The 14,232-nt window shown below is 43.0% G+C and overlaps 2 protein-coding genes across 2 annotated transcripts in view; one reads left to right on the top strand and one right to left on the bottom strand.

Annotated features, from left to right (window-relative positions):
* The window catches only part of LOC100513718 (olfactory receptor 7D4-like), a 110,793-nt gene that overhangs the window by 14,746 nt on the left and 81,815 nt on the right, over positions 1-14,232 (top strand). The window contains exon 4 of the mRNA XM_085012879.1: positions 2,574-2,711. The gene's annotated coding sequence lies outside the window, so the exon portion shown is untranslated. The remainder of the gene's footprint in view (positions 1-2,573; positions 2,712-14,232) is intronic.
* On the bottom strand, positions 12,815-13,768 carry LOC100517700 (olfactory receptor 7D4-like). Its single transcript, XM_003123250.6, has one exon. It carries the CDS (start codon positions 13,751-13,753, stop codon positions 12,815-12,817), a length of 939 nt encoding a protein of 312 aa, XP_003123298.3. The 5' UTR covers positions 13,754-13,768.

The following is a 14,232-nucleotide window of genomic DNA, read 5'->3' as shown; positions in this document are numbered from 1 at the left end:
GTACATGGGAAATGGTTTATCCTTTTTATAAGTCCTACTCTGCCTGTGAAAACTAACCCTGGAAGAAGCTGCATGAAGGCAAACATATGGAAATACTTTTTCATAAATACACATCCCTTAAGAGACTCATCCAGTACTCATTGGAGGGATAAACTATGAATGTGAAGAATTTGGGGAAGCCTTCACTTATTGTTTTTCACTTACTGTACACAGAGAATTCATGTTGGAAGAGGAAGTGAAATAAATAATGTGAAATGAGATTGCCTTTTTGTGTATTTTTATTCTCTCTCTCTTTTTTTGGCCTTCAAAAGTTCCTGGGCCAAGGATCAAATCTGTGCCACAGCAATGACCTTAGCCATTGCAGTGACAATGCTGGATCCCTAATCACCAGGACACCAGGGAACTCAACTGTGTCTTATTCTCATGGGAAGCACTTGGGTCCTTAATTTTCTGTGGCGGTTTTGATTATAAAGGTGCTTTTAGGAGCTCCTGCTATGGCGCAGTGGTTTAAGCACCTGACTGCGGCAGCTTGGGTTGCTGCAGAGGTGCAGGTTTGATCCCTAGCTCAGCACGGTGGGTTAAAGGATCCAGCATTGCCACAGCTGCAGCTCAGATTCAATCCCTGGCCCAGAAACTTCCATATGCTGTGGGCGCAACAATAAAATTATATTTTTTAAAAAAGTGCTTTTAGGAAGTTCTCTTGTGGTGCAGAGCATAAAGGATCCAGTGTTGTCCCAGCTGTGGTGCAGGCTGCAACTGTGGTGGGTTTGATCTCTGGTCCCGGAACTTCCACATGCCACAGATGTGACCAAAAAAATTCTTTTAAAGTGACTCTAAGTAGTTCCCATCGTGGTGCAATGGAAATGAATCCGACTAGGAACCATGAGGTTGTGGATTCGATTCCTGGCCTTGCTTAGTGGGTTAAGGATCTGGCATTGCTGTGAGCTATGGTGTAGTTTGCAGATGCGGCTCGGATCTGGTGTTGCTGTGGCTGTGGTGTAGGCCGGCAGCTGTAGCTCTGATTCGACCCCTAGCCTGGGAACCTACATATGCTGTAGGTGTGGCCCTTAAAAAAAAAAAAGTGACTAAATAGAATTTCTACTATATCACACTCATTTCATATAATGGTGTTTCTGTCATGGCTCAGCTCTGAAGACTTCATTTACACTGTAATGTCTTCATTGCACTATGAGATATTTGGAAGGTGAATGGGCAATGCAAGGGCATTTTAAAAAAGCTTTGGGTGAGTTCCTGTTGTGGCTTAGTGGGCTAGAGAATCTGATGTAGGAATTCCCTTTGTGCCTCAGTGGTAACTAACCCAATTAGTATCCATGAGGATGTGGGTTTGATCCCCTGGTCTTGCAAATGCAGCTCCGATTCGACACCTGGGAACTTCCATATGCTGCAAACAAACAAACAAACAAACAAAAAAACCTGTTGCAGTCTCTGTGAGGATGTGGTTTGATCCCTGGCCTTGCTCAGTGGGTTGCAAGCTGTGGTGTTGATTGCAGATGTGGCTTGGATCTGGTGTGGCTGTGGCATAGGCCAGTAGCTGCAGCTCTGATCTGACTTCTAGCCAGGGAACTTCCATAAACTGCAGGTGCGACCATAAAAAGTAAAAAAATTGGGAAAAAGAATTCCCTGGTGGCTTGTCAGATTAAGGATCCCGTGTTGTTACTGCTATGGCAAAAGTTCAATGCCTGGCCCAGGAACTTCCACATGCCATGGGCACAGCAAAAAAAAAAAAAAAGAAGTTTTTATGTACTGCTTCCTGATACATTTACAAGTGGGTCATAAAAATAGGCTCTTTATGATCTTTTTTGATTATTTATAGGAAATTCTCTCTGGCCTTGAATGGCAAGTGTATCTAGTCACCTCTTCAACATTCCTTGTCCATTGGTCTATTATAAATAGATTGTCTTCAGGCACATAAAAAACATTCCACTTCTCAGGTTTCCTTGGATTGTATAGGAGAGTCTGTTTCACAGTCCCGGCTAATAAGAGGCAGGTGGAAGTCATTGATGTGGATTCAGGCAAAGCTGTTAAAAAAGAGCAGTCTCCTGCCACCGTCCCCCCACCAAAAGAGACAGTCTCATAATGGCTTTTTCTCTTTAATTATTGCCCTTTACCTTTTCTCCTTCCTTCCTGGAAATCAGATACCATTCCTGGAATTTTAGTGATTAAATTTTGTGCTATGAGGATAAAAGCCACAGAAAATAGGGTTTGGCTAAAGGATGGAGACAGTTCCCTCCATGGTATCTTTGCATCAGCCAGTGGTGTTGGTTTGTAGACTTCTTGGTACCAGAGGAAAGTCAGCTCCATATCAGGCTGAGCACTTATATTTGAGCAGCATCCTTGAATAGATGGCACTTAAGTCCATTAGATTAGATGCTTTCACCAGAGAACTTGCAAGTCTTGGGGAACCTCTAACTTTAGCAGTTTGGGTAATGGTTGGAAGTAGCAAATGGACTGAGAAGCAGTGGCCCGTGAAATAGGGACAGAATTGATGGGCAATGTGACACCAAATGAAGGAGTAATGACTAACCAACTGTGTTGAATGCTAATTGTGCAAGACAGGTGAGGATCAGGATTTGATGGTGAAAATCGTCCGGGATCCTTTCAAAAGCTGACTTTGTGGAGCAGGCTGCGGAAAGCTGTCACTGCAATACATTTCAGAAAAAGAAGATGGCTAGGCATTGCAGACAACAAAGGTAGGTACTCCTCTTTGACCTTACAATCAATACCTTAATCTTCCAGCTTTACATTGTGTATTAGTGTTCTATTGTTGCTGTAACAAAATGGTGTAAAGCAATAATAAATTGCTACTTTATAGTTTTGGAGATCAGACCTCCAAATAGGGTCTCAACTGAGCTAAGAGCAAAATGTCAGTATAACTGTGTTCAGGACAACCTGCTTTTTCCAGCTTGTAGAAGCCTTTTGTCTCCTCTTCCAACTTGAAAGCCAGCAACATTAGTCGAACTCATGCTCCCGAATCATTGATTCTCCTACTCTGCTCCCCTCTTCTAATGTTAAGGACCCTTGAGAGTTTACTTGGCATAGCTGTATAGTCAAGGATAATCTCCATGTTTTAAGGTTATCTATTGCACAAGCTTAATTATCCTCACACTGTTTTAAGGGTACTTGGGATTCGTCAATCAGATATAGTAAGATACACAGACATGGGAGTTCCCGTTGTGGCTCAGCAGAAACGAGTCTGACTAGCATCCATGAGGACGCAGGTTCAATCCCTGGCCTTGCTCAGTGGGTTAATGATCCAGCATTGCCATGAACTGTGGTGTAGGTCACAGACGTGGCTTGGATCCTGTGTTGCTGTGGTTGTGGGGTAGGCCAGCAGCTACAGCTCTGATTTGAGCCCTAGCCAGGGAACCTACGTATGCTGCTGGTATGGCCCTAAAAAAGACACACACACACACACAAAAAAAAAAAAAAAAAAAGAAAAAGAAAAGACACACAGTCATGGAAATGACTGTCATGAAAGAAGTTTATCACATTCTAGAAGCAGCAGGAGGCGGCAGCCCATCAGTAGAGTCTACCCAGGGAAGCACTGGGAGTGGCCAAGAGGCAGCATGAGCGAGGGAGGAAAATGTGACTAAAGACCCTTTATCATGGTTTCCACAGGGACGGAATACATGAGGCAGGGTGAGCAGGTTTAAAATTTGCTAGTTTGGGAGTTCTTGTAGTGGCTTAGTGGGTTAAGAATCCATGAGGATGCAGGTTCTATCCCTGGCCTCACTCAGTGGGTTAAGGATTCAGCATTGCTGTGGACTGCTGTATAGGTCGCAGATGTGGCTCAGATCCTGAGTGGCTGTGGCTGTGGCTGTGGCTGTGGCCAACAGCTGAAGCGCCAATCCCACCTTAGCTCAGGAACTTCCATATGCTGCATGTGTGGCCCTTAAGAAAAAACCGCTACTTTGGATAATTTCAGCAGACTCTTGGGCACAGGGGCTGGTCCTGGATGGTATCAGGCACTGGGGTGATTAATGTAGGGTGACAGTTGCCCAGAGTTTGAGAATCTAATAAAGGAGGGGTTTGGGGAGATAAGCTTTGGATTTGTTTCTTTGCATGGAAAGGGTTGATCTTGGGTGAGTTTTCTTCAGCTATCTCCAGGAGTAGATTAGAGTGTGTGTGGGGGGATGCTGGCCCTCTAGGGTCAAGGTCTTCCTCAGATTTTCAGAATGTCAAAGAGTCAGAATACAGAAAATTAAAGATGTTAATATACAGATTCCCATGTTCCAGGAATGTCTTTTGGAGACCATCATTCTGCTCACCACACACTGTTCATGTTTGTCATGCTTTTGTGTTTCTTTTTTTCTTTTTTCTGTTTTGTTCTTTTTCTTTTTGTATTATTTTCAGCCACGTCCACGGTACGCAACATGTGGAAGTTCCCAGGCCAGGAATTGAACCTGTGCCACAGTGGTGATCCAAGCAGCTGCAGTGACAATGCTGGCTCTGTAATCCATTATGCCACAAGAAAACTTCTATTATTCTTCATTTAAAAACATTTTTTTGTTATGGTTTGATACTTTTACTTTCAACTTTTCTGGTTTTAGTTATGAACAACATTTTAACAGGATTTTAAAGTTCAACATGAAATGTCAGCTATGGGTTAAATTAGAGTATATTTGTTCTGTTTGTTATTATATTTTGGCCACACTTGTGACATGCAGAAATTCCCAGGCCAGGGATTGAACCTGCACCACAGCAGTAACCGGAGCCACAGCAGTGACAATGCCAGATCCTTAACCCCCTGAGCCATCAGGGAACTCCCCCACCCCCATTCTTAGATTTTATAACTGTAGCATACCTACAGATGATTGTGTGAAGTGCACAGGTATGATTAGTAACAGAATGGGAGCCCCTAGGTGCCTACCTTCCAGACTGAGAAATGGAAGATTACCTGACTCAGGAGTGTCTCCTTCCTTTTGCATCGCATTCTTCCATCCAGGAGAAAAAGTTGGTGTTTGAACTTTGTATAAACTATTGTATTGATCACATTTAAATTTTTCTGTATATTATTAGTTTTTGGATATTTGGGGGTCTTTGTGGCTGGAGAGAGACTGCTCCTCCCAGGGTGAGCTACTTCCTAAGGAGGGGTAAACCACTTGCTTGGGAGCTCGCCTTTCACACACTAACTGACCACTCCAGAGCCACCTCCTTCCTCTGACTCTCACACACCAGTATTTCCCCTGCCCTAAATCCCCCCAGGGCCAGGCAGCAGACCCCTAGGGATAGCTGTTCTGCCCCAGAGCCCACTGCAATTATCCAAGAAGCCGGTGCTCAGCTGTCCCCCGCTTTGCCTTGCCTTTCCCAGCAGAGACCTCAGTAGACCTCTCTCCTCTCACCGCAGCTTTTCCCTCCTGTGCTTCCCCATGTGGCATGGTACCCCCTTCTCTTGCGATTGTGTAACAACCTTTCAGTGATGCTAACTTCTCCGAGTCATGACACAGTGAACTTTATGAATGAAAACTCGGGCACAAATCAGTTGATGTAGCCCGCAGGGCGACTCACTGCTTAATGGAGGGGCATGCTCTGGGCTGTCTATTGTCTATTCCTGGCAGCAGGCTCTGCCCGGGAGGACACTGCTGCCTTTCGGAGCACTTGTGCTTGGGGCCTTCACTGCCTGGTTCTGCGTCTGCAGGGCCTTCTGTGGTTTTCTAGCCTAAATTGTGACAAGAGGTTGACCTGGATTCTTGCTTGGTATACACTGTAAGGCTGGGGGTCTGAGATGTCCCCAGTAATACCTTATCGGTGACGACATGTCCCAGCAGATGAGAGATCACAGGGGCAGGTAATGCTAATTGGCATCAGCTGAAAGTGCCCAGGGAAGGCTTCTTGGGGAGGGAAGCAAGGAGTGTTACCCTCAGAGTGCACTGGGGGCACCCAGACTGATCCATGGGCCTGGCAACACATCAGAGCACCACTAGGGGGCACCAAGGGGTAATTTATATGTATATTTTATTTTTTAAAAAGTTTTAACTTTGTATACTTTTTTGATTACTTAATGAATTTTATTACATTTATAGGTGTTCAACAATTATCACAACCAAATTTGAAAGCATGTCCTATAGATGCATAATAAATGTTATATAATGTATGTAATGTAAATTAAAAGGAGGACTTAGGAGCCAGGCATTGAGGCCTAGGTGTGCTCCTCAACTGTAACAGATCCTCTCTTACTCTGGTGGGCAGACAAATCCAGGGTAAATAAGGTCCCTTGTCAACAGGGCTTCAGAAACATCATTGACTTTCTGTCTCCTGGACATTGCTAACCTTAGCAGACCCCTATTTGATTCCAAATTTTCATGGGTCCTTCCCAGTTGTGGGTAGCTATATTTGGGGCCTCCCTCCAAAAACCATGGCTCCTGAAAAGTTTAAATGCTGCTTTAAAGGCCAGTCTCTGTGTTAGTGCTTGCTTTACTATTGTCAAAATTCATCCCGACATAGTGGGATAGAAGGAATGGTGTCCACGGAGACCATGGCTCTATGTTTCATGGAAAAGGAAGAGGGAAAGGAATAGTTTGTGCTTGCTTCTCCCAGACACGGGGGTGGGTGGGCAGGCAGTTCTCAGCTCTGGTGAGTCTGTAATTCTCCTGGTCAGTGTTCTTGGGCCCTCCTGAGGGCCACTGTCTATCAACATGGTAGGAACATCCTCCTGAAAGGCCAATTAGCACAAAATCAGGGTTCTGCCACCACTGTTCTCTTGGAGGCAACCCCCAGCTCCTCTGAGGCTGATAGGGACCCCCTAGAAAGGGAGGCCACCCCTCACAGCAGGGGCCAACTGGGACCACCAGCGGTTTATCAGGTAAATATAACCAATCAGGCAATAAACAGTCATCTTGGGATCAGACAGGAGACAAAAAAGAAAAAATGTGGAAAAGCTGCAGACTGAAATCACCCCTTCCTCCTCCCTCCCAAAAAACTTGAAATTTTAAAAATTATAGTTCATTTACAATATTACGTTAGTTTCAGATGTGCAAGATAGTAATTTGATATTTTTCTAGATTTCACTGAATTTATTGAAATCTTTTTTTTTTTGTCTTTTTAGGGCCGCACCCATGGCATATGGAGGTTCCCATGTGAGGAGGTGAATCGGAGCTGTAGCTGCCAGCCTACACCACAGCCACAGCAATGCCGGATCCTTAACCCACTGATAAAGGCCAGGGATTGAACCTGTGTCCTCATGGATGCTAGTCAAATTTGTTTCCGCTGAGCCACAGTGAGAACTCCATTTATTGAAATCTTTAGGTTTACAGAAAATGTCAGGTCCAGCAAACATAATGCTAGTCTTATATTATTGACTTAAAAACAACAAAGGAAAAAGTAAAACCCTAGATATTGGGTAATAAAGTAAAGATGAACTACATAAATTCTACATATGTTTTTAATAATTTATAGTACTATTTTAATATAGATGTATAATAAATGTTATATGATGTGTATAATGTAAATTAAAACATAAGTCCATGATTTGACCAAATTGGAGATTCAAAATATGTGTAATAATAACTCAAACAGTAAGGTACATATAATTATGACATATATGAGAAATTTGTAATAACATTTATATACTAAAAGTGGATATAACAGAAAGATTAAAAGTGCATTGATTGGGGTTCTAATGCTCGCTGTGTGGGTTGGAGGTTAGAGCTTTTTCCTCCCCTCCTTGTTGCCACTAGGTCTTTAAACTAAACAAATTGTAATGCATCTGTTTAGGGGTTAGATTTGGCTCTTATGAAAATTAATAGAAAGTCAGTATGTTTCAAGTCCTTCTGTAAAATATGAAAAAAAGTGCTCTTAGCATTCTGTGTAAAACTGTGCTAAATATATGTTGCAGTTCAAAAAAAAAAAAGTGCATCAATTGGCTTTTCTACCTCTACAACATAAGGTTTAAATTAACATTTGCTAAAAGGCACAAATTGAGAAACCCTCATAGATTTAATAGACACTGGCACTCAAATTACAGGTATATCTGGGGATCCCATTAAATTTAAACATTATAGGCATCTGTACTTTTTATTTTATTTATTTTTTCTTTTTTTGCCCACCCTGTGTCATATGAAGTTCTCCCAGGTCAGGGATCAGATCCAAGCCATAGTTGCGATGTAAACTGCAGCTGTGGCAATGCCAGATTCCTAACACACTGTGGCAGGCTGGAGCACTCCCAAGACACAGCTGATCTTGTCGTGACACAGTGGGAACTCTGCACCTGTAATTTTTATTTTATTAAAATCATTTTAAAATTATGGTTGATTTATAGTATTTTGCCAATTTCTGCTGTACAGCAAAGTGACCCAGTTATAAATATATATACATACTGTTTTCTCTTATTATCTTCCATCATGTTCCAACACAAGCGATTGGATATAGTTCCCTATGCTATACAGCTGGACCTCATTGCTTATCCACTGCAAATGCGATAGTTTGCATCTACTAACCCCAAACTCCCAGTCCACCCCACTCCCTCCTGCTTCCTCTTGGCAACCACAAGTCTGTTCTCCATGTCCATGGGTTTCTTTTTTGTGGAATGGTTCATTTATGCTGTATATTAGATTCCAGATATAAGTCATATCACACAATGGTGATAAACAATGGTCTTTGTCTTTCTCTTTCTGACTTAATTCACTTAGTATTGGAGTCTTTATTTCCATCCATGTTGCTGCAAATGGCATTATTTTGTTATTTTTTATGACTGAGTAGTATTCCATTGTATATACATACCACATTGTTTTAATCCATTCATCTGTCGATGGACATTTAGGTTGTTTTCATGTTTTGGCTATTGTGAATAGTGCTGCAGTGAACATATGGGTGCATTTATCTTTTTCAAGGAAAGTTTTGTCTGGATATATGCCCAAGAGTGGGATTGCTCTGTCCTACTCTGTCGTATGGTAGTTCTATATTTAGTTTTCTGAGGCACCTCCATACTGTTTTCCATAGTGCTTTTACCAATCACAGCTGTAATTTTAAAAAAGCAACTAATGGTAGAGGAAAGTAGGTGTGCTTCACTTTAATTGTATCCTTATCTAAATTTCCCATAGTTCTAGTACCCACTGCCCTAAAATATCCCACCTTAGACATAGATGCCTATAAATTCAAGTCTTTAAGGAGTTCCCTGGTGACTCAGTGGATTAAGGATCCAGCATTGTCACTGCTGTGGCTTGGGTTTGATCCTTGGCCCTGGAAACTTAAAATATCCCACCTTAGACATAGATGCCTATAAATTCAAGTCTTTAAGGAGTTCCCTGGTGACTCAGTGGATTAAGGATCCAGCATTGTCACTGCTGTGGCTTGGGTTTGATCCTTGGCCCTGGAAACTTCCACGTGCCATGGGCAAGGCCAAATAAGTTAGATATTTGACACTAATTTTTTGTTAAGTATTTGACCCCCCCAAGAAAAACCCTAGCTCAAATAATTAATATGTCCCATTGTGAGTTAAAACAGGGACTTCAAAGTTTTAAAACTTATTATACAAACCTGATTAATGGAGGTGATTTTCTTCTTGCTTCCATAAAATAACCCAGTGTTTGCATGTTCTCAAGAAAGAGAGAGAGAAAGTGAAGGAGGAGAAGGAAGAAGAGAGAGGGAGGGGGAAATCCATTCCTTGGCCACCTGGAGAACCCTTTTTAACTGAGTAAACAGCAATGACGGTTTATGGACTGTTAACTGGCACTGCTAACCATACTTGATGGGACACGATGAGTGTTCTTGCTTTCCATCTCTTAACCGGGATGTCCCGTTTACCTTTGTCTTCGACACCAATATTATCATGCCCACCACTTTGTATTGCAATCATTTTTGCCTCTCTGGTCTCCTCCTCAATGTGTACACAGTTGACAAAAAGCACACACTAGGTTAAACAATGGAATCCAGGTGGATTGAAGCCACATCAAATAAGTCTTTCTAACTGTGATTTGTGAGAAATTTTGCAGTCCTTACTATGTCCCCAATCATTAATTTCTTCTTTTTTTTCTCCCAAAGTCCCTAATTCCCTTCATGAGACTGGCTTGATAAATCAGTCCTTGTCACCTGTGTTAGTTTTGGTTCCCTCAGAAGCTGGTACTGAACCAAGGATGTAAATGCAAGCACTTTATTGGAAGGAGCAAGGAACATGGATGGGAGAGAAGAGTGAGCACAGGGAAGAAAACACATCCAAAAAGCTTGCATTAAGTCAGCTACCACTGTGGGGAAATTCTGGAAAATGGTACAAAATCCAAGTTTTAGAAGCATCCTTTAGCTTAAAGGTAAAACACCTGGTGTAGTCCACATCTGTCCATCAAGGGCTGTCTCTGATGGGTCATAACTCCCTCTCACCTCTGCTGCAACATGTTGGGCAAAGGTAGGTGTCAGCGGTGCTGGCCATCAGCAGTCATGCCGTGGCGATGATAAGAGGATCTGGGGACTGTGGGAGGAAGGTTGACAGATGGCAATTCTACCAACATTGTCAAAAAGCAGGCTAAAAAAAAAAAAAAAAAAAAAAAAAAAAAAGGGAGTTCCCGTCGTGGCGCAGTGGTTAACGAATCTGACTAGGAACCATGAGGTTGCGGGTTCGGTCCCTGCCCTTGCTCAGTGGGTTAATGATCCGGCATTGCCGTGAGCTGTGGTGTAGGTTGCAGACGCGGCTCGGATCCCGCGTTGCTGTGGCTCTGGCATAGGCTGGTGGCTACAGCTCCGATTCAACCCCTAGCCTGGAACCTCCATATGCCGCGGGAGCGGCCCAAGAAATAGCAACAACAACAACAACAAAAAGACAAAAGACAAAAAAAAAAAAAAAAAAAAAAAAGCAGGCTAAGTTCTGAACATGTTCCATCTATGTACAACTACCCTTCCTGATGGCACTTCCAGAGAGTCTCAGGAAAAAAGTTAAACCATGTGAGAAAACAACTCTTTTTTTTTTTTTTTTTTTTTTTTGGTCTTTTTGTCTTTTTGGGGCCGCACTCGTGGCATATGGAGGTTCCCAGGCTAGGAGTCTAATCAGAGCTGTTGCTGATGCCCTACCCCACAGCCACAGCAACGCGGGATCCAAGCCGAGTCTGCGACCTACACCGAAGCTCACGGCAATGCCGGATCCTTAACTCACTGAACGAGGCCAGAGATCAAACATGCAACCTCATGGTTCCTAGTCAGATTTGTTTCTGCTGCGCCATGATGGGAACTCCCAACTCTTATTTTATTGTATTCATTATTACATGTTTTATGATCTCAGAAGGTATATCTTAAAATTGCCATGATGGGAAATAAAGGTCAAATTTTAAAAGAAACAGAAGGAAGATCACAAAGAATGAAGCAACATTTCAGAGTTTTCCTAGGCAGTATTTACTGTGAATCACCTCAACAAACCAGCTTGGAAATCTAGATTCCTACTTTGAATTTGAATCATCACATATCTGGGAGTTCCCTGGTAGCCTAGTGGTTAAGGAAATGATGATGTTACTGCTGTAGCTCAGGTTTGGCCCCTGGCTTAGGAACTTCCACATTCTGCCAGCATGGCCAAAAAACAAACAAACAAACAAACAAAAACACCCACAAAAGAAAGAAAGAAAAAAAGAAAAGCATACCTCTGTTCTTTTTTTTGGTCTTTTTTAGGGCTGAACCCGAGGTATATGGAGGTTCCCAGGCTAGGGGTCCAATCAGAGTTGTAGCTGCTGGCCTACACCACAGTTACAGCAATGTCAGATCGGAGCCATGCCTTGACCTACACCACAGCTCACGAAAACGCCAGATCCTTAACTCAGTGAGTGAGGCCAGGGATCAAACATGCGTCCTCATGGATACTAGTCAGATTCATTTCCCCTGAGCCACGACTGGAATTCCTATCTCCATTTTTATGAAAAGTAGGATGGCCCAATCAGTGTCAGCTAGCTATGTTAGAGTCCAAGTTAATCTTGGTCTCTTCTTCTGAAAAATGAGGCGAATAAGAGAAAATATCTCAAAGAAATGTTTTCAAGATCATTTAAAGTTGCATGTGAAGGAGTTTCCATTGTGGCTCAGAGGGTTAGGAACCCAACAGTGTCTGTGAGGATTCGAGTTCGATCCCTGGCCTCACTCAGAGGGTTAAGGATCTGGCATTGCCACAAAATGAGGCATTGTAGATGAGTCTTGGATCCAGTCTTACCATGGCTGTGGTGTAGGCCGGCAGCTACAACCCTGAATCAAACCCTAGCCTGGGAACTTCCATATGTCTTGGGTGCGGCCCTAAAAAAAAAGAAAGAAAAGAAAAAAGAAAAAAAATAAAGTTAAATATAAAGAAACAAGCACCGTCCTGACATTAGAAGCACTTGGTTATGGCTAGTGTATGATTTTCACCCCATTTCTTCTGAGGAAAACAAGGCACAACCAAATTAAGGTGAAGAACACCTATGTGAGAACATAATTTTGGGGGTGACCACATCAGCGCTTGATATTATAAGTGCTTTATTATTATTTTTTGGCCAGCAGCATGTGGAAGTTCCCAGGCCAGGAACTGAACCCTCATCACAGCAGTAACAACTGCCAGATCCTTAACTGCTAGGCCACCAGGGAACCCTTGTATAAGTACTTTAAATCTAAAGTTACAAATTGTAAGAATGGCTGCAAGAAATCTAATTAAACATGGAATTAAAGCATGTAAAGAAAAAAGGAAAAAAGGAATGACGGAGGAGGTTGTTGAGAAACATACAAAAACAAGTAAAAGTGAGGTCATGGGTGTTTTGGGAATAGAAGAAATGAGCATGTCTTTTAGGGGAGAAAATGAACCAGGAGATTTACATTTGCACCATATCTTTGGGGCCCACTTAATTCTGAGGCCAGTGGCCCATCATGGACAAAAGGCTGATCGCCTGAGGAGCCTTCCCAAGGCCCCCTTCACATCCTTGTTCCTCAGGCTGTAGATGAAGGGGTTCAGCATGGGGGTGACCACGGTGTACATCACTGAGGCAATGGAGCTTCTACGGGGAGAATGGGTCACAGCAGAAGTGAGGTAGACCCCTAGACTCGTCCCATAGAACAAGGAGACCACAGAGAGGTGAGACCCACAGGTGGAAAAGGCTTTGTACTTGCCCTCAGTGGATGCCATTTTCATTAAGGTGGAGACAATCTGAGAGTAAGAAAAGAGGATCCCAGTGAGAGGAAACACACCCAGCAGGGCAGTGGCCACATACAAACAGATGTCATTGATGAGAGTGTCTGAGCAGGCTGCCTTGAGAAGCTGAGCCAGTTCACAGAAGAAATGTGGGATTTCCGTGCCTACACAGAAGGTCAGCCTCACCATCAGTAGAATATGGAACAGGGAGATGGATAAAACAACAAACCAACACATCAGAACCAGGAGGTCACAGAGGCGGGCGTTCATGATGACCATGTAGTGCAGGGGGTGGCAGATGGCCACAAACCGGTCATAGGCCATCACAGTCAGGAGGAAATCATCCACTCCAACAAAAGCCATAAAAAAATACACCTGAGTGAGGCATCCTACGTAGGAGATGTCTCTGCTCTGAGACTGGATGTTCACTAGCATCTTTGGGACAGTGGTAGAGACGAAGCAGATGTCAACAAAAGACAGGTTGGCGATGAAGAAGTACATGGGGGTGTGGAGGTGGGAGTCGGAGCTGACAGTCAGGATGATGAGCAGGTTCCCAAGCACAGTAACCAGGTACATGGACAAGAAAAGCCCAAAGAGGAATGGCTGCAGTTCTGGATCTTCTGAGAGGCCCAGGAGGAGGAACAGTGACACTCCTGTGTGGTTTCCTGCTTCCATGTAGCTGGTGTGTCTGCTGGGGAAGGAGGCAAAAGCAACCTTCAGTGAACAGCCAACTGGCACCTGAGCTAGTCACCACCTTTTGGTTCCACATTTTCATGGACATCCTGCACCCCCCCACACTTAGTCCTTCCATTGCCAGTGATTCTCTCATTCAGGTGGTAGCCCATTTCCATTTTAATTGTGCATAATTATTTAGACATTAATTAAGCAGAAATCACTCTCTCTTTTTATCTCCCACTCATTGGTTCTAATTCTCCTCTTCAAATCGATGTACATAAACCAATTTCTTCTCAGATAACACCCTTCCAAAATGATTGAAAACATTTAAGTCCTTTTCTTTGACTATGTCCATACTTCCTTTATTCTAATAACTCATTTAAAAGTTTAAGGCCTGGGTTTTTAGGTCCAACAACCTTAACTGTGACCTGAATTGGTGTTATAGTTAACTCTTGTGTACATTATTTTTTTCTTTCTAA

This window comes from Sus scrofa, chromosome 2 (genome assembly GCF_054392235.1).
Source record: "Sus scrofa isolate SSC_HxYL_T2T_F1_AM1 chromosome 2, Sscrofa_HxYL_maternal_Yorkshire_Landrace_v2.0, whole genome shotgun sequence".
NCBI lineage: Eukaryota > Metazoa > Chordata > Mammalia > Artiodactyla > Suidae > Sus > Sus scrofa.
Note: the sequence above shows the minus strand (reverse complement) of the source record. Positions and strands in the feature narration are given on the sequence as shown.